Here is a 20346-nt window from a genome sequence, read left to right on the forward strand (position 1 = left end):
TTATTCTTTGATGAACGTGTTCAATATCGTAATTTTTTTTCAGTCTTAGATGAAAAGATGTCATTGAGATTCTATGGTGAGATGATTAAATATATAGCTATTGAAAACCCAAAAGAGTATTTTTGAGTGCGCCCATGCTATGATAACTTTCAAATCTTTCACACCTGCGATATTATGAAGTACTCTTCATATTTAATTCATTTTTTGTGGCCTGTTTACAAGTAATTTATTCAGAAGAAAAAGAAATAATTTCTGTTGTCATTTAGATGTATATAATGGTCTAACAAAGATTTTTAAAATTTTATCAATCCAAAGATTATACGTAATCTACTGGTTAAGGTAGGTTTTGGATGGACACCACAACCAAATAAACACACCCTTCTTTTGTCTCTCCAAGCCAAACATCCTGACATCCTACTCTACAGCCAAGTCCCTCTTCATCCCCATATACTTCCTTCCTCCATCCATTCAGTACATCATCCCTATCCTATTCCTACCCCTTCCACATTTGGCTAACACACTCCCCTATATCACAGTTTTCAGCATCCCATTGCCAATCAATATGCTTTGCATCTCGTTTTCCTTTCTCCCATCAATCTCCTCTTCTCCCCCACTTTACCTAGCACTTCATTTGTTTTCCATTCTGTCCAGTTCACCTTCTCCACACCCATATTTCAAAAGCCTCCAATTTATGTCTATAATCCTGCTTCAAATACCATGTTTCTGTGCATAAATATGCTCCATATCAAAGTTCTAACAAGTCTTTTATAAACATCCTTGCTCAACATCTCTGTTATCGATTCTCTCCCTGTGAAAGCTTCTTTGCCTTGTGCCATCCTACTCCACTCATGGGTTAGATGTAAGAAGGGACTGCCACAGTCTCAATCTTACCAGAATAAAGCCAAATTATTCTTATTATGTTCCTATTACTTAAACCATTTTGGTTCAAAGCACTTCTGCAATAGGTAAACTTCCAATTTAGTTCTAGTTTTTTCCATCCTTTTTTATTTACATACATTCTCATACCATATCTATCACACACAATTTCCAAATCGTTAAGCACTGATGCTGTCACAGTGAAGAAATTGGAGGACTTTATCATATTAGATGAAAGATTAACCATCCAAATGATCATGAATGAGACATCATAGTAATGAGTGGGGAAAATTATTCAATAAGAACTGTTTGTGTCAAAGGCATCAGCATACTGGGTTCCACAACTACTGACTCTACGCATAAGTTGGTCCTTGAAAACTATGGCACAGCTGAAACTTTATTTGATAGCAGTTCAAATCCTTTTTCTTCCATGTAAATTCCTATTTTGGCTTTTGACAATGGTGTATTGTGGTACCAAATACTTTTCTCTCCCTTTAAATGCAAGATGGAATTCTTAATTCAAATATTGTTAACTCAATCTATGCTCGATTCACTTCTTATGCCTTACTTGAATTTCTTACACCAGCTTCCAGTCTCTCTATATCTAATCTAAATCATTTTCTTTAATCTCCAGCTCTGATCTACCAACATATTTTCCATCCTTTAGGTTCTAAACTCAACACCCCAATTCATATTAATACTCTTTCGTCAAAGACTCCTTAAGTTTACCAAGCATGCATCCATATCCTGCAAGCAAATGGCTATAATTATTTTGAATTCTCTTCCAGGAGCCCTAATTATTTATAAATATGTAGTGTACATAACCATTTTAATACTGTGTTGCTTCATATGTAATTTATTCCCACCATTTAAAAAGTTGACTTGGTTTTCCCGATGCTTCTCTCCACATTATTTCGTGATTAATTTCTGAAATGTATAACTCCATTGGATCTTACAGCACTTTTACCAATGATAACAATTGGTTATAGATAGAAAATCTGATATGTCAATGAAGTGGTTTTTACAAAGAAAAACGTTTATTGGTTATGGGATTTTTCATCATTGAAATTGGATGAAAAATTGCACAGCCATTACTTGATTTAGTGAAGTAATTATTTTGAAACAGTCTTACTAAGCTCTATTCCTACTTTAATTCGAACCTCAATCCCATCCAATGTAACTGACCATTTCATCTTGAACTGTAAATGGTATGTGTGATTGCAGTAATCCATGTCTCAGGGGCCTCCCTGCACATCATACAGTCAGGGAATTTTCTTTTTTCCTCTTGCCTCATTTATTTTAATTTGTTTACGTAGTCTTTCATTCAGCTATTCTAAAGTAGAAACATGCTCTTTGTTTTCTTTATTACTCCAATAATTGTCCACATTGTTTTTTATTTACTAAAACCTTATTTTGTCATGTTTTTGGAGAATGTACACAATTTCTCTTTCATTTGACAAATAAATTATGCGTAACTGTCCAATGAAGTTCATTTAGAATTATTGATGTGAATTGATTCATTCATGCTACATCTCCAATCACATTCGATAAATTAGGGCAACTTAGTTCATTACAGGATTTTTTGTGAGCAGCATTGTTGGAGTAAAACCTTTTATTTCTGGGATGAAAGTTCCCCTCTTCACCAGGCCTGACTGTATCAATATATTTTTCCTCTTATTGTATATTTACTCTCTTCACACTTCCCCCAGGAGTTGGTGACCAATTCAATATTCCAAGATGGTAGTGACCAACTCATGACGCAGTTTTCATACCGCTCTTTGCTAAAGGGATAAATTAAGAGAAGTGTATAATGGAATTGTTAACTTCTGATTATAATAATCTTGAAGATGCATGGTTTTAGATTCTCAATGATAATATGAACGATGATGAATACCTGTGAAACTATTTTAATTTCCATAAAATATTGATTAATTTAAAAGCAGAATGAAACAAGGAAACTGATGAGCATTCCAAAAAAGGATGTGGATTTTTATGAGATGTATGAGAGGTCCCAAGGGCAGTATTTCGAATTGCACTAAGGCCTTGCTGTTCATCTCAAAATATTGCATGGCTGGATAGTTTCCAGACAGACCTCTTACATCTAGAGAAAAAATAAGGGACATTAAAAAATACTGACAACGCTAAAATTTTTCTATTATGAAGAACTTTATTAAGAAAAGTTTGAAAAGAAAAACAATTCAACTTTTAGTGAAACATTTAACAAATAGGATTTTTTTCGTTAAAAGAGCCATTTGTCTCTAGAAGGACTATCATATTGGCAGGGCTTAAATTATTTGAACAGTCAAGGGAAGGAGAAATGTTACCTTGAAGTTGAAACAATGTCCACCCAGCATGGTAATTATTTTAATAAAATTTTTGGGTGTCATAGTTTGCTACTTTTAAATGCTTAACAATGATGACAAACAACCAGATAAACACGTAAAAAAATATATTTCATTAACCATTCATATAAAATTAAGTTTCATAATCCTTGGAGGTTTTTCCGATTCTTTAACTTAATCAAACTAGACATTTTAGAATTGAGTATTTTTAACAAATACACCAGAAGATTCTTTTATTAACAAAACTAGTAAGAGATAAAAATCATTATTATATGTATTCATTAATTGATTGTAGGGGCCAACTCCAAAAATGCCTCATGAAATCCAATTATTTCCCAGTAGTAGTAATTTTATGGGAGGCGACCGACAGCCGGTGTCAGCATTAGCCTTCTTTTGTCAAAAGGCACCAAGGGGTCTGTAGTTTAATGCCTCATCCGACAGATATTGTACTCACTCCAAGTGCTCTCCACGAAGAACCTCAAGTAGGGATCAAGATACAACTGAAAAATATCTGCTGCCACTGGGATTTAAACCCGGGCCATCTTGGTGGGATGCCTGTGCATTAGCCACTGCACCATCCCGCTCCCCTAATTATTGCCCAGTCTAATAATGTACATATTTATTTTCTCTTTCCCCTAAATTTTAACTTATTTGCATAGAAAACAATCATGTAAAGCAGCACAAAGACCTTTTCCATAACATTGACATTCTATTAATTGATTTGGATGTTCGTTCAGTTTTACTTTAGAGCACTATTGTTATAAACAGCATTGTTGAGTTGTGATTTATCAATTTACTGTGCATTAAAATCTCTCCCTTCAGTAATTTCTCCATTGGTCATCCTCAATTTCACTTTCTGCTTTCAGAATTATTAATGGTTTTTCTTGGTCAAGGCTTTATAAATAATCTTTCATTCTATCCACCACATATCCATACAGATTTTGTGAACCTACTAATAATGGAGTTTTCATTGCAACATCTGAGCATGAGGTGCACATCGCACATTTCAGCATTGTAAATAACCTAGTAACTGGTACTAATACAGTGATTTTGAACCATCAGTATTTGAACAAGTTCCATGAAATGACTTCACTTTCTCCAGGTTTTGCAAATTTCTTTAAGCCCTTGTTCTGTATTCCATTTTTTCCCCATCTGTAACCATTCTTATCGAAGACTTCACTTGTACACCTACCTGAGGTTAAGTAAACATAATCTGACCAAAATTCAAAAAATTGATAACTGAATAATTGATTTTATTTAAAAATTCTATTTACATAATGCTTGACAGACTCAAGACAAATACACAGCTGGCAGTCACTGAGGCCAAAATACAAAGCTAAGAAATGCAATCTTCAATGCATATTGTGATAAGGCCCTTCTTTATGAGAAGCATATTTATCATGGCAGACTTAGTTCAACTTCTGCATAAGAGCCATTTTATCTATACAACGACCTTGGACTTACACGCAGAAAATTAACTGCATATCTTTAAAAGCTTGTTTCCAGTTATGTCAGTCGTGAATTTGGCAGATGTTTTATTGCATGCTAAAAAGTCACATCCACTGCTTGATAGTGACAAATAGTCTTTTGACAGTGTAGCAACGTGAACATTTTTAAAATATCCTTTGGCATGGTCTTAACTGTCATTCTCATAATAGGTTCCGAGAAATGTCTTCACCATCAAAACATTATTGAGAGCACACAAAAACAAATGCTCTAAACAGGAATTTATATTAAGAAGACTACTACAATATTTACAATAACATACATAATGTGTATAAATAAATATTCCACTTTCACTGCCATTACCAAAGGACATAACAAACACCAAAATGTCACTGGATTAGAGAGTACATGTTGAGAAACTGGACTTGGAAGTCATAAGGTTCATTAATTTATGTAATTCTGATTAAAATCATTTCTTCTTTTAATACTCAAAATTTATACTTACAAACAACAACCATAATGAACACTTCTCACCAACCATGTGAATTTCCATTCAAAACATTTCTCTAGCTCCAATCTTGACACCCCACAATTAAGTGTGGATTACGAGACTTCATGCAAGCATTCTGCTGGTTTAATGAAAATATTTTATGACATTTTGTAACTTTCACTGAAGCTACTCCTTATCAGATAATGGAATTTTGTACTTTTCAACCACAACTGCTTGAGCTTTGGCCGCATCCTTCAGAGAAAATAAATGAGACATCTCCACATCGGTCTTCACAAGCTGAATTGCTTTGTCAAAAAGCTCTGCACCAGCCAGGAAGTTTCCCCTGAAAACAATGCATAAATATTACATCAGGACCTAAAATATTTAACAAATTTTTTGACAAAGTCAATAATTAATTTATACCAATACCTTTGAACTTCAATTGTTCCCAAGGTTTCATAGGCAAACTCACACTTGTCATCCATCTCAAGGGCTTTTTTGATATAGTAAATTGCTTTGTCGATATCACCTTTCCAATTCAGTTGCAGAAGACCTTTAATAATTTGGATAATTCCCATGTATAGTAAAGTAGAAATGAATCAATGAGAAACTTCACAAATATACCATACGGTTTTAGGAATACACAAAAATATGTATATTCTAAAAATTAACTCAATTAGTGATATAGTACATAAAATAAAGATTCAATAAATTTGGCTATCATGAATACAATATGAAATTACAGATTTCCCTTAATTACTCCTTCCATCTGCTTATAGTGTGATTAAGGAAAAAAAGAGGTTTATAATAAATGCCATTTGGCACTTTAAAGGAACCCGCAAATCCTTATCCTTTCTGGGCAAGTGGCTTTGATGAGAACTTAAATTTCATTCAACAATAAAATGACCATCTGAATGCACCTCAATGAATGTTATCATGCTTCATTTCTAAGTCACCTACCTCTATGGACCAAGAGTGCAGCATTATCTGGATCAATTTCGATACCTTTCTGGTAATAACTGTCAGCCTTTTCATATTCTTGTTGCTCATTTAGCACCTAAACAAGAGCAAATACATTGTTAATTTTGATACTGCCAGTAATGCAAAAAACAAATAAATCTCTTGATCAAAAAAATTGTCCTTACCTGGGCATACAACGTGCAGCATTCAGAGCACTTAGGAAATTTACGAATAGCTTCTTCAAACTCTTCAATTGCCTTCTTTGCTTTCTCTATATTTTGTTCTACACATGCATAACGATAGTCAGCATAACACTTCTGCACATACGCAATTGGAAATTCCGGACTTAATTCTACAGATTTCTTGAAGTCTGTCTGCGCCTCAGCAGCTTTGTCCATCAATAAGTAAACCTGAAAAAAAAAATATTGCTTTACAACCATAAGGCTAATCCTAATCCTATTTTTATTATCATTTCAGTCCAAAATTGTTTGACTGTAGTCACCATTCTTCCCATTCTACATCAAAATTATTGAGGCAGCTTAAATACTGGTAGGACATAAATGACTTGAAGAGAACAATATGATTGCTCACAGTAAACTGGAGTGAATGAGGGAGATGAAAGGGGACTCCAACATATAACATATTTAGGTATGATTATTACTTAAAAATGTGTTTAAATTCAATGCTATCAAGGAACTTAATTCCTAACCTAATTTAGGTGATATTAATAGATGGTCACTTTTTTATTTAACAAATAGTTATCACCACTGCCTATAATTTAATAAATGTTTAAACAGGGAGATGTCGCCCCAGATGATAATTTGCAGTGAAAAATTTCTACCAGCATAAAAAAAACATAGGATAAGGAAAGCTTCTGAATTAATAGTAATCAAGTTTCATTTTCCCTTATTTATCTTTTCTCACCAAGTATATAATTTATAAAAAACCCATATAAAATATATATGCCATTGTAAAGTAGTAAGTCAATATGGTAGGTATGGGATGAAAATAAATGTAAACAAAACAGGTTGAGCAGTTTCCCAGAAATAAGGAACAGTTAAATATTGAAATAAGAGTTCAGAAACGAAAGAAGGTGAAACAGTTTACCTATTTAGGAAGCGTTCTGGACCTTTAAATTGGAAATTGCATTAGGAAAAGAATATTTCATATGGAGGAGGGAATTGATGACGGGGACGTTGAGTAAGGATATTAAGAAAGTTTGTCAACTTTGATAAGGAGCAGAGTTATGTACATCATGGAAACATGGTCACTGAAGCAGGAGGATATATTTAGATTGGAGACTTATGTAATGAGGGGGTACAGGAGGCTGGAGAAGGTGAAATGGATGGAGAGGAAAACATAGCAGGAAGTGCTAGGCTTGGTGGATGAAGAGGTGATTGTTGGGAGAAATGAAAAGGAGGCAAGAAAGATGGATGCAGAGCATTTTGATGGGTAATGGGATGTTGATAACTGTGATAGAGGGGAGAACGTAATGCAAAAGGTAGAGGTAGAAATAGGATAGACATATAGGATGGAAATATGCAGAATTGGGATTTAATGTAGTGCTGAATAACTGGTTGTATTTTGTTGGGAAAGGCAAGGAAATGTATTGTTGTACCATTATACATATATATCCTGCATCCATTCAATTTTCTACCATAAATGGTCGAGTACAAAAAAATGATACTCACCTGGCCACGATGATGATACACATCTGAGATATTTGGTCCAAGCTCAGCAGCTCTATTGAAGTCTTCAATTGCATTTGCAGCATTATCCATCTGCATGTGGAGTGATGCTCTTTTGATTAGTGCATTGACCCTTAACTGAAAGTGACAATTCAAGCAATGATGTTATTGAAATATGAAACCCCTTTACTGCAATGGGAAAGAAACCAACAATATTACTACAGCAAGGAGGGTTTTTACATCTAAACAAAAGAGAGCCTGCAAATGAAAGCGTGTAGATGAGAATTAAATTAAAACCTATAATAATACGTTCATTCTCACAGAATAAGTGAGAATGAACTTATTATTTCAGTAAGTTTACATAATTCAAGTGTTATAGACAATATTTGTGTCCATAAAAGAAAACATTAACATAGCTTGAGGATGTTCCCTGAAACAGATGTGAAACTTGCCGGAAGAAGATGACATACTAAGAAGCATGTCAAGTCACACAGCTAAAATTGATGTCACCCTTGGGCTTTTGACTTAAAAATCAGCTTTATGCATCAACCCATTTACACTGACATGAACATTAGTAAACTCTCACTAACTTCACTCTTAAATGGCAGAATGATAGCACGGTCCCATAAAATCACACATGAAATTTCCTATGCAGTCAAAATGATGTGGATTCCTTAATAACCGAGATGTTTGCTCCCAAATTTGTGAAATGCTCACCAACCATTTAATAGCATATTCAAAGAAACTGCAGAAGGTGCCATGACTTACTTTCTAATCAAGTCACCCACTAATGTACATTACATTGTAACAAACTCAAAGTGTTTCAATCATTCCCATTGACCGGGATTTGGACCTGGATCCCAAGATGCCAAGCCAAGTGCTTTAGCCTGTTAAGCTAACAAGGTACTCACTTATACACTGATTTTTCTCTGAAGTAGATTACAGTATTATTCTTATATTCACATAATATCTAGTGTATCACTCAGGAATGCATAAAAAAGGGGAACTACTTTTATGATTTTATTTCTTGCCAACAGCCCATTCAGCGAGTATGAAGTAAAAGAAGAATAGCAACAAATTTTAGGTCTCATTATGTTTTTTCATTACTAAGTATGGCAATAAAGGCTTTCGAATCACCACCATGTAGCGCTAAATTTAAAATGAAGGAAACAACAATAGTGGCGCATTAGGTCACATGAAAGATAAAAATAAATCAAATAAAAGTGAAAAATAATCTCTTTAGTAACCAAGTTACTTATGGTTAGCCTGAATTTAATCCTGTGAAAAAGAACAACAGAAATTAAGCAAACCTGTGTATCATACATTGAGAATTTAACATTTAATTTTTTTACCTTCACAATTTTTACATGACAAATAACACCAACAAGTTTTTATTTTTTCCATCACCAGTGTTTTAAATTTTGTAAGTTATGCACAAATAATTTGACAAAGCCAAGCTTACTACACCATAACATTTCAATAACTAAATAGTGTCAATGCAGGGTTAAACCAACCTTAGCATCAGCATCCTCATTTTCAATCACTTTTTCCAAATCTTTAAGTGCTAGACTATATTCTCCTCTCAAAAGGAGAAATGTGGCTCTTAAGGACATGGCTTCTAATTTATGCTTTGACTCCTCTGAATCTATTTCCTGTGTACATGCTGGTATGATATCTTCATACCTTTGAGCCTGGAAGGCTTCATTTGCCATCAAAAATCCACTGCAAAAGTGAAACATTATATAGACGGATGGTCATTTCAAGTACAATTGACATGAAATTTATAAGTATTCAAAGTAAACATGTAATAGGTAATCAATCGTTGGATTGGAATAGACACATAACCAAGAAAAGACAAAAACTTCCTAATTATAATTAGATAATAAAGTTAAATATTATAATTAGGTAGCTACATAGGAACATGCAAAATTAAATAATTACTGTTGAACATAACAGTTTCAGGTTAAACTATGTGGAATTCTTTCATTATGAGGGTAAAAAATAAACTTTACACTTCCACAATAAAGATTTAATATTTCACTATTATGGTGAAATATTAAATCTTTATTGTGGAAGTGTTAAGTTTCTTTTTTACCCTCAATTACTGTTAGTGCAACATTGGCAAAATCTATTAGGTGAATGCCAATTCTAAATTTGCAAAAACTATTTTCCAGTCTTCTATCAACAGGAAAAGAATTTGACTACATAAAACTTAACAAAATTCAGTGCAAATGAAATTCATTGTACTCTTTAGTAAAAACTGCCGGGAGAAATTTGCTGTAAGAAATTAATTCTAGAATTTGATTGAGATAAGCTAATCGAGGTATGGTAGAGTGCTCAAGTAATGAGAAGAGGTTCCAGCTTTGGATATGGTATGAGATTATAAAAATTCCATCATGATATTTGAGAGGCAGCCAACATATATGCAAAACAAATACAGATATGTAAATTTAAAGCACAAAACTTATTAGAGTTTAAGTTTTAATAGAATCCTCTAATTGAATGTCAACAAAATAACTACAGGTTGGGCATTCCCCGGTGAACTTGTAGATGGGTCATTCATTATTTGGAAGAATTGATTGATTGATTCTATATTCTAGATATAAGCATACATATTTATCTGTGATAAGAATATCATAACATGCAATTTAAAGAATATTTCAAGATAATTACAACTCTTCTTTCACTTGCACACAAATTAAGTAATTTTAAATGCAATAGAATGACACTGAATTTTGGAGGCAATGCTTTACTTCTTTTCAGGTATTTTGTCCAGCAAAATGATAACTACTTGGTGTAGCCAGTGAAGGAATCTGCAAACACTTGTTTGACTAACTCCTCCTTGGCACTGGGAAACAATTTAATTGATATCAAGGTTTTAGTGACAATTGGCTGGTTATAGAGAACTCTCAAAGTCGGCTATTTTAATTGTAGAAATAAACTGCTCTAACAAAGCTCATGCCTGACCAATTAATTATTGATTAGTAAAGGAGCAGAGTTAAAGTAAAACACCTACTAAAAAGTAAAGGTCATGCATTTACCACAACTGTGAGATGAAATCATCTCAATATTACAGTATTCAATGCTAAACTGAATTCATTGTAAGGCATTAACAACCCAATTTCAGAAGTGACTTAAATAAACTAAGTCCATGACTATGTTGTAATTGTAGGTGATAACGACTAAATGTGAGTGAGATAATGCTGAAAATATGCCCATTTCTCAAAATTACAAGTTAATTTTAAAGTTCTCTAAGAGCAATTATATAGATAAGAAAGGTTCTCTAACTAATTACTTAGACAAGTGATGAAAGTTAAAACATTTAATGTGATCACAAAGACCTAAATGAGCAAACTGCATGAAATTTTGATTAATTTATAGTTTAGAGAAAGGAGTCTCAGTTAGGATCAAGGATTTGCTTTTCTGCTGCACAGTTTTGAATCACGGCCCAGGAGAAAATTCAGGCATATCATACATCTCTTTTCTCATCATACTTATACACATACATACATACATGACTAATGCCTTAGTCATCCCTACCACTTCCATTGGGGAGGCTTGCTTGGCACTGTGCACCTGCAAAACCTGCGTTGTTATTTACGTTTTTCAAAAGATCATTATTTTGAAACGTAAAAGTAGAGGTCTACAATAAAATTTGTCTATTGCTTGTGGAAAGTTTTGACACACATGGGATGATGATATTCATCAACAATGGTCAGCACTCTAAGCACTGAAGAAAAGTATTGGTTGAAAAATGAATATTACTTTTGTGGCTTATTTCAACAAGATACAGGCTTTGCAGTGAGTATATGTCATTCAATAACTGATCAAGGTAAACCATTGCTATGGGGGAAATCTAATCGTGTAACAAAATGAGCATAATCTGGGGTCATTTCTTTTATGGTTTATTTTCCTAACTGAATTTGAGAAATGTTTTCAAATTGCAGCGCTAGGAAAAACTATGATTAAAAGGCACTGGTTTCAGATGAACTACATGAAAAATAATAGTTGGTGAACAAATGTTACTAATTAATTTGCTGATGATTATAACATTATTAATACTCAGCACTACCTAAAATTAAGCTGGAGATGGGAGCAATTAGACTAATTCAACAAGGTGTCCATTGCTATACATGTAAATGCAATACAAACCTCTTAGATTCGGATTCTCCATTCAAGACAGGATCTGATTCACTTTTCTGTGAGAGGTAAGAGGAAAGTGGATCATTATGAAAGGAACTGAAATAGGTCTTAACGAAATGCTTTGAAGGTATTACAGGGCCTCTCTTGGCCATGGCATCCTTGGCATGCTGGTGCCCTGAGGAGAGGAAGAAGGCATACATTATATTCACATTAAGGAAGCGAATGGAAATACGAAGGTGCACATGATGATAAAACGACCATTTTTTTCATTTGAAACGAATAGAATATAAGTACAGAGTTGAACATGAAAATTCTAAATTGGTGATGGAATATTAATAGCAATAATGTTACCTAATTCTCTTAGCACTCTATCAGCCATAGCTATTGCCGCTTGGTTTTGAAAATGGTCTAGCAGACATGCTGCCGTTACATCCTCCAAACATCTTTTCAAATCATTAGTGGATTCATAAGCTTTTGCTCGCCTATGTAATGCTTTCACATACGTCGGATTTAACTCGAGGGCTTTGGTGCAATCATCCTTTGACGATTCGTAATCTTTCTGTTCAAAGAAAATTTATCCATGAACGAAATTCATCATACTTGTGCCAAGAACAAGTCTTATATATCAAGTCTTTAACTTAAAAAATAAATACAGAAATTTAACAGCACTAACCAGTTGCTCGTACGCGGCTGCTCTGTTTTGATAAAAAGTTGACAAATCATACACTTTTTCCTTTGGGCAAGCATCTATTGCTGCATTGTAGCACCTAATCGCATCCGAATATTTACCGTCTTTAAAATGTCTATTCCCTTCCTTTTTAAAGTCTTGGGACTGCTCGAAAGCGCTCTAATAACACAAGCAAAATATTAGTTGGCAACGGTGAACAGTAATTACTTCCGAGTCCAGCCAGGAAAGCAAAAATGAAAAGAGTATTAAAAAATATTTGAGCATACTTTTACCGCTTCAACAGACGAATTTGTGGAATGAACGTCATCCGCTCCTCGTGTTATTCCGTTGTTAGTAGTCTGAACAGATTGTACACTTGTCTTCTTTTTCCCAGTTAACTGACATTTTTGCCTGTCAGAAGAAGATCCAGTATTCCTCAAGTACCAGTAGCCCAAACCAATGGCAACGGGAGCTCCCACCACTAATGCTATTTGCCATTTCGACCACGAATGACCATCCACACCAGATCTGCTGGTAGCCGCCATGACGGATAACATTTCACGGCCTGCCCCTCCACTACTCCACTGATTTTCCACACGCGCCGCGCGCGCCGGGTTCCTTCTTTCATTGGGTTCGCCATCTGTGAGGAAAAAGTTAGTACTGCGTCAAAATGGCAAGATGGCAGTAGAGGAAGACGAAAATTTATGGTATAGTGAAGTACTCTACTTTACTTTTGTCTAAAGTTAAATGTAGAGTGTTACAAACATTTTTGTAAATGCTAGTTTTAGATTGTTAGATTTCAGCTCCAATGTGTCTAACTCAGCTGACTACGCCATTTTAGAGTAGTTGTATCCCGTGTTACATCTAATTATGTAAGGTTTAATTTTTGGGTTTAGTTACATTTTTCTGGAGGATTTATCGCGGAATAAAATATTTGATATGTCATTGGTCAGTATTTGCCTCTATGCTCGCGACATAGCCCCAGGAGGACGGTGAAGAGTTGTAATCATATCACTGACGTGTTACTTTTGTTTGTTTATGTTTCGTGTACATTTTACTAGAATTTTACGTACCTCGGTTAAAATATAAACGCTTCTGACAATACTTGCTGGGTGTTATACAACTCTTCCCATATGTTACCATTCACTCTCCCATTTCTACCAATATTCGTAGCTAGGAGACGTCATTGTTTACATAGGTTGAAGGTGCAGTGAAAGTTACTCGAGTAACTGACACGTTGCTCATTCATATTACTATTAAATATGACCAATAATGTTTGGTTTTAGTAGTTATTGATTTATTTATTTGACTCTTCTAAAGGGCTTCAGAGCTTGAGACTGCTCTTCTTGGGGACTGTTCACCAGCAGACATCTTCACCAAATGGAAAGGAAAAAAGATACCGGATTCTCTAAGAGCTGATGTATGGCAAATGTGTTTTGACCTTCAAGATAAAAAATATAATTCCGTCGTTTTCGATGATATATTTGACCTACCTGAGCAGAAGATTTTGCGTGAAGATTGCCAAAAATTTGTTGGTATGTCAACTGCTTTTCATTCGTTGTCTTTTTACACATTAGTGCTTCCATTTGAGAAAACTTTAACGTTTTATTTTTTTGAAGATAAACTTGGAAATGATGATGAAGACAAAGTATCTGTGATATCCGATCTTGAGTCAATATTAACATTCTACTGCAAATCAACCAAGTTAAAGTATGAAAGGCGCAATGGATGGATAGAAATTCTTCTTCCACTGATTGCCTTGAAGCTTCAAAGAACTGAAACATACAATTTGTTTCAAGCCATCATCAATCGATTCATTCCAAGGTATCTATTCAATAATTCCTAACTTGTGATTGAAAATGAATTTCAGCGCACCCGACGTAAATGTTGATAGTTTTATTCCGAATTTTATTATAGGTGCTGTACAAAGAATGGCATTCCATTCCATTTATTCCGTCTTCTTCTTCTCTATCATGATCCACAACTGTGCTCATTTTTAGATACCAAAAAAATTAGTCCAGATCTTTATTGTATGACTTGGGTAAGATAATTTTCTCTATTTAATTTTTAATTTAATTTTGCATAAAGTTATCGGCACAAGTTCTGACTTCGTTTTCAGTTTCAGTCCCTCTTTGCTGCGACATGCAACCTAAATGCAATTTTTGCTATGTGGGATTTGTACTTCCAGAAATCAGATCCATTTTTTGTATTTTTCCTCGCCCTCGTCATGATGGTGAATGCCAGGTAAAGAGATTTTTAGTAGTGATTGCTATTTTATTGTAAAATGTGATCCATATCGATTAATTAATTATTTTAAATATATTTCAGAGAACAAATAATGGATATGAAAAATGAGAACAAGGAAAGTATAGTAAATGCTTTGGTTTCAATGCCTTGTGCTCTTGTTGCTGATGACGTGACAGACTTCTGTTCCTTAGCTCAATATCATGCACTGAAGACCCCGAATTCTTTTAGGAAGGTGAGATATTGTTAAGTGAATCTAACATAAGTCAATGAAATGAAATCAGTTCTGAATAACAGTAAAAATATTGGGTTAAGTAGAAGATACTGGTTGTTGTTGCCATGTTATCTAGGATTAATTGAAAATGTATGGACATTTTTCTTGGCTGCGCCTGCCTGAGTAAATTTTAAATAAATCCTTTTAATGACTAAGTAACCTGCATCAGATTCATTGATAACGGCTTTATTGAATTTTTAATTATGATGACACTATGTTCTTTCTGCAATATATTACAAAACTGCATACCATTTTGATTCATTTATTTTCTACTTCATTGATAACTTAGTTTGTCCATTAGTACAGTGTATAATTTTAACCAAGGTTTTCTATTCGGCTTTATGTAAAATTTTTCACCCTATTCGGGAAATTACATTTGGATTAGACGTTTGATGTAAGATTGCTGAAATTTTCATTGGAAGCTCAGCCCTGCGTTATAATTGATGTTGAAATATAACTAATATAATAAAACTTTGGGATTGGGCTTACCACTATTTGCAATTCATGATTATTATGTGCAGCTGCAATGAAAAAAGATTAAAATCTACATGTATAAATTGAATGAACTTTAAGTCTGACTTTTTGTAGTTAGTAATTGATATTTATTTGTGCAGACAAAATAAAATTAGCTCCGTCTGATACCATACCCCATTTAACCCTGAATCCTGCAGTTTCGCTATATTTCATGCCCTAATTTTGCAAGTTTGTATTAAGTTTATTTAGTGAATAACGCTAAGTAAAATATAAATATATGCAATAATGTTTGACATGTTCTATCCTATGAGCATATTAATAGCTTAATGATTGCTCTCTAGGAGTCTTATATACCTAGGTTTTAATGAGTAGAAATTGTTTTTTGTTGCTAAAAATCTACAGCTTAAACAAAAGTTGTAATGATTATTTTGATGTTATTACTTGATCATTAATGCTATTGTAGACTTGAATCTATGATTGGAGGGAAATTGTTCACTTAAAATTTTTTCCCTTGTATTGATTTGATGGAGATTTATTCAGCATAGTCAGTGATACGTCTGCTAAGTTAAAAAGATTCTCAAAATAATAATTATTGGCCTTCATGCATTCAAAAAAATTGTGAAAATGCGTGTTTATTATGAACATTTCTGTTGATTTCTCTCTGTGTAATCGTGCTCGGTATAAAATATAATTTAATTCTCTTACAGAACATACTTCAGTCAGCTACATGGTTTGCCTATTTGCAAAGATTTGCATTAATATCTAAGGAATCAATCATTCTTAACTTATCAGTGATTTAAACAAATGTTCTTGCAGACATTACTTGTTAAATGATTAATTTTAAGCATGGAACCATTATTAAAAAATAATTTTGAAAATTTTTATTCAAATGTCAGAAGCAGTCTCATTTCCTGATATTGTTTTTTGACAAAAATTTTTTGTTCTAGGATTTGGCTGACTTCATGTTTGGCTCTAATGCTCATGGGGCTACTGATGCCGAAGCAGTAACCGTTTCTCAAGCCTTATGCCTTCCAGTATCAGCAGAAGAACTGGTTGCAAATGCAGAGTCCACACATGACTCTGATAGTCTGGAAGGAGTGAGATTCTTTCTTGTTGATTGCAGGCCAGCTGAACAGTATAATTCTGGTCACTTGCCAACAGCATTTCATTTGGACTGTAATCTAGTAAGAGAATTTTATTGACTTTTTTTATTTTATGTAAATGAGTTTGTTTCCATTTATCGATATACTTCCGATGATATAATTTTCTCTTTTTGGCATGACATATTTTCCTTTCGATATCTTTTGTACGTTTTTCATTATTTTGTTTAGACATTGAAACTGTTTAGATCATATCTCAGGGTGTGTAATGAATATTAGAACTCACCTTTTCATGATTTCTCAGCGGAAATACTCCATAAACCATGAATGGTTTGAGGCATTACTTTGTGGAAGCGATTCATATTGGAAAAGAAAAGACTTTGTTCTTCTGTGTATATATTATTATTCATGACCTAGTTTTCGACTTACAAAGTCCTGATGATGAATTTGTTAGTTGAAACTTAGGTCGTGAATAATAAAATATCTGTGAAAGAACAAAGTATTTTCTTTTCCACCATAAACCGTGTATCATATACTTTTTTCCAATGAAATTGTCACAGAAAAGGTGTGTAAGCTCTAGATCATCTGTTATCTCAACAACTCTCGGAAGGTTCTTGGGAAGATGTCATTCTTCTGATGTTTACTCATCTGCTTCTGGGCCAAGGAAAATAGCTAAGGGGGCAATTCATCATAGTTCAGGCTCTATCATTACACTACATAACTCCACCTTTATGCTTGCTAAAATTATATTCTTGGTGTATTTTGTGCAAAAATAGTTTTCTCACAGCTTTTCTGATTTGAGTCTTCAAATTTGTGAAGTTTTGAGTTATTTTATAAGTTTGCACATGCACCTACTCATAGATTTCACTCATTTTATGGATGAAAGTCAACTTTTCTCTACTTTTCCTAACACCTGAAGATTATTTTTACTAAGTTTTTTGTGTCCATTTAAATACATGCGCAGTGTGTATTTTGTTACTTTCCCCTGACGTGTCTTATATCAAGTGAAACAGTTGTAACTACTTGATCGCTGGGCAAATAAAATGTATTATTATTAATATTATTAGTGTTGCATATTGAAATTTCTGTTATTCATTATTCCATTCATATTGGAAAATATCAGCTTGCTTGGGGTGATTTAGTTTCATGGTTGTCATTAGATGATAAGGATTTCCTTCCTGCATTACTGCCAGTGCGTCAAGACTAGTTTTTTAAAAAGAGATAAGATAAGCTCCCGCAGTGTGGAATGACAGGTTTTTCCATCTAATCTTGACTGGCCACCAATTCCCCAGAACAATGAAAGGCTGGTTTTTGGAGCATTTGAAGTTATAGAAAAACCTCAAATTCATGTCTTCGTGGCAACCAGGGAAAATTTCAAAGTTACTTTGGTAAAAATAATTTAAAAGCTTATTTTGGGGTTGAGCTAATTCCATCGATCACTGGCATGTCATAAAATAATGAATAGAAGTAGTATCAGTTGTTCAGGACAAATGTGCTATCAAAAAACCGGTGTTCATAGTTACTCCGTAGAATTTATTTCCTGTTGTGCTCGCATAAAAAAGGTGGATTTTCATTTTATTTGAAAGCTTCATGAATCCACATCTACTTTTCACAAACTTTATAGCTTCTTTTTAATTTCATGTGTTTGTATTACTTTTCAATCTTGATGAAGCAGCATGATTCAGTATTTATGTAAAATATGTTGCTAAACTAAAGTCAACTGATGGTTGGTGTGTTATTTGTTTCAATTTTGGAAATATTGCTCCAACCAGAAATATAAAATCATAATTCTGTGCAGTTCAGGTTAATGTGCTGGAATCTTAACAATTCCAATAATCATCAAATGATGAAAATATGCAATAATGACCAACTTATTAGGAGAAATTATGAAGAGTACTGGTGTGCTGCTTCTGCCAATTTGGCAAAATAACATTTCATTGCCAAATTTAATTGCTTGAGCATCTCTGCTTTTGATCGCCAAATCTTTCCATTTCTATTGATGAATCCTTTTATCTCATATTTTCAAAATCTATGAGCTACTAAAACCATGGATTTCCTGTGATATAAGCACTTTTATCTTTAATGTGTGTGTTTCACTTAATGGTTTCTTCATATTATCATTTTTACAGTATGGTTGAGTTCTCAAAATGTTGACTATGAAATGATTGTGAATTTTGAAATTAATTTTATCAAACTACATGACATGCTTGTATGAGAGAGAAAATATTTTCGACAAGAGAAAGGAATAATGGTGTGTGGAAGTTTGCTGACTTGCAGATGAAAGGAGGACATTTTCATGGAAATTTGAAGACAGAAAAGGTGGAATTGGAACCAAAATGGAAAAAAGTAATTGATTTAAAGCCACACATGGAAAATTTTAATTATTTTCTTAGGAGTTAGATAGAAATCCTCCTGTGACCATAATATTGTGTTACGAGGTCTGTTCAAAAAGTATCGCGAATTTTGTGTGTTTTCAAAAATTATTTATTCATGAATATCTATTTTGTCCCCTTCAAAGTAATCCCCATTAGATATTATACACTTGTGCCAACGTTTTTTCCAATCCTCGAAGCACTTCAAGTAGTAGTTGTTTTTAGGGGAGGCAACCTACAGCTAAGGTCATTTGCGCCGTAGGGGATGGACAGGAAAGGATGAAGGGTGGAGAGAAACCCGGCGTTGGCATAAAGCCTACTCTTTACGAAAGGTGCCAAGGGGTCCGCAGTTTAGCGTCCTATCCGACGGATGGCGTACTCACTCAAAGTGCCCTCCACATAGCACCTCAAGTAGGGATCGAGATACCTCTGAAAAATATTCAACAACGCTGGGATTTGAACCCGCGCCTTCAGGGTGGAAAGCCAGTACGTTAGCCCCCGCACCATCTCGATCCCCCTCGAAGCACTTAATAAATCATTTTTTGTGATCTTGTTCAGCTCCTTTGATGTAGTTTTTATCTCGTCTATCATAGTGTAGCGTCATCTTTTTATGTGCCTCTTCAGTTTCGGGAACAAGAAAAAGTCACTGGGGAATACGGTGGCTGTGCCATCATTAGTGTGTTGTTTTTGGCCAAAAATTCGTCCACAAGTGTGCAAAAATTCGTCCATATGTGAGCAGGGGCGTTGTCATGGTACAAGAGCCAATTTTTGTTCTTCCACAAATCCGGACATTTGTGGCGGATTGCTTCGCGCATAACTTGCAGGTAATATTCCTTATTTACCATTCTACCCTGTGGCAAGAACTCATGATGCACCATGCCCCTGCAATCGAACCAAACTCTGAGCAAAACTTTCACATTCGACCAAACTTGGCATGCTTTTTTGGTCTTGGGTCATGCTGCAGCTTCTATTGGGATGATTGAGCTTTAGTTTCCACGTCATAGCCATAAACCCATGATTGGTCACCAGTTATGGCCTCTGAAGCAAATTTGGGTCGTCGCAGACAGAGTCGTTAGCAATGTTAATGCGTAGCTGTTTTTGGTCAAAATTGAGCAACTTCGGTACGAATTTCGCGGCGACCTGTGGCAGGCCCAAATCATTGGTAAAAATCAAATGGCACGAGCCAAATGATATGTTTAGGTAACTTCTCCATCGGTGATTTGACGAGTGGCCAGTAGTATTTTCTTCACTTCATCAATGTTTTCATCTA

The 20346-nt window shown here is 34.3% G+C and overlaps 2 protein-coding genes across 3 annotated transcripts in view; one reads left to right on the plus strand and one right to left on the minus strand.

The window, feature by feature from the left end:
- Nucleotides 1-4454: 4454 nt before the first annotated feature.
- On the minus strand, nucleotides 4455-13177 carry Tom70 (translocase of outer membrane 70). The gene is made up of 10 exons (XM_071598434.1): nucleotides 12900-13177; nucleotides 12619-12792; nucleotides 12297-12504; nucleotides 11955-12120; nucleotides 9317-9524; nucleotides 7806-7940; nucleotides 6300-6524; nucleotides 6115-6211; nucleotides 5584-5707; nucleotides 4455-5497 (listed from the first exon to the last, which is right to left on the minus strand). Exons 1-10 carry the CDS (start codon nucleotides 13167-13169, stop codon nucleotides 5341-5343), a joined length of 1764 nt encoding a protein of 587 aa, XP_071454535.1. The 5' UTR covers nucleotides 13170-13177; the 3' UTR covers nucleotides 4455-5340.
- A 75-nt stretch (nucleotides 13178-13252) lies between these two features.
- The window catches only part of TBC1D23 (TBC1 domain family member 23), a 34413-nt gene continuing 27319 nt past the window's right edge, over nucleotides 13253-20346 (plus strand). Inside the window, exons 1-7 of one of the 2 annotated variants that reach the window (XM_071598436.1) lie at nucleotides 13253-13319; nucleotides 13933-14147; nucleotides 14232-14436; nucleotides 14530-14653; nucleotides 14732-14856; nucleotides 14941-15091; nucleotides 16552-16788. In XM_071598436.1, coding sequence (XP_071454537.1) covers nucleotides 13291-13319; nucleotides 13933-14147; nucleotides 14232-14436; nucleotides 14530-14653; nucleotides 14732-14856; nucleotides 14941-15091; nucleotides 16552-16788 — 1086 coding nt within the window. In that variant the 5' untranslated portion in view covers nucleotides 13253-13290. Of the gene's footprint in view, nucleotides 13320-13388; nucleotides 13485-13932; nucleotides 14148-14231; nucleotides 14437-14529; nucleotides 14654-14731; nucleotides 14857-14940; nucleotides 15092-16551; nucleotides 16789-20346 lie in introns of those variants that run through there. The other variant, XM_071598437.1, reaches the window with a different exon arrangement.

Source organism: Hetaerina americana, unplaced genomic scaffold (assembly GCF_022747635.1).
Source record: "Hetaerina americana unplaced genomic scaffold, ioHetAmer1.1.p SCAF_10, whole genome shotgun sequence".
Lineage (NCBI taxonomy): Eukaryota > Metazoa > Arthropoda > Insecta > Odonata > Calopterygidae > Hetaerina > Hetaerina americana.

What these genes read in the sequence shown, in the direction of transcription:
- Tom70 (XM_071598434.1), bottom strand. Translation starts at nt 13,169, where the DNA reads ATGTTATCCGTCATGGCGGCTACCAGCAGATCTGGTGTGGATGGTCAT. An exon ending in CGTCTGTTGAAGCGGTAAAA is followed by an intron (nt 12,793 to 12,899) that starts GTATGCTCAAAT and finishes TTGTGTTATTAG; the next exon opens with AGCGCTTTCGAGCAGTCCCA. An exon ending in CAGCCGCGTACGAGCAACTG is followed by an intron (nt 12,505 to 12,618) that starts GTTAGTGCTGTT and finishes TTCTTTGAACAG; the next exon opens with AAAGATTACGAATCGTCAAA.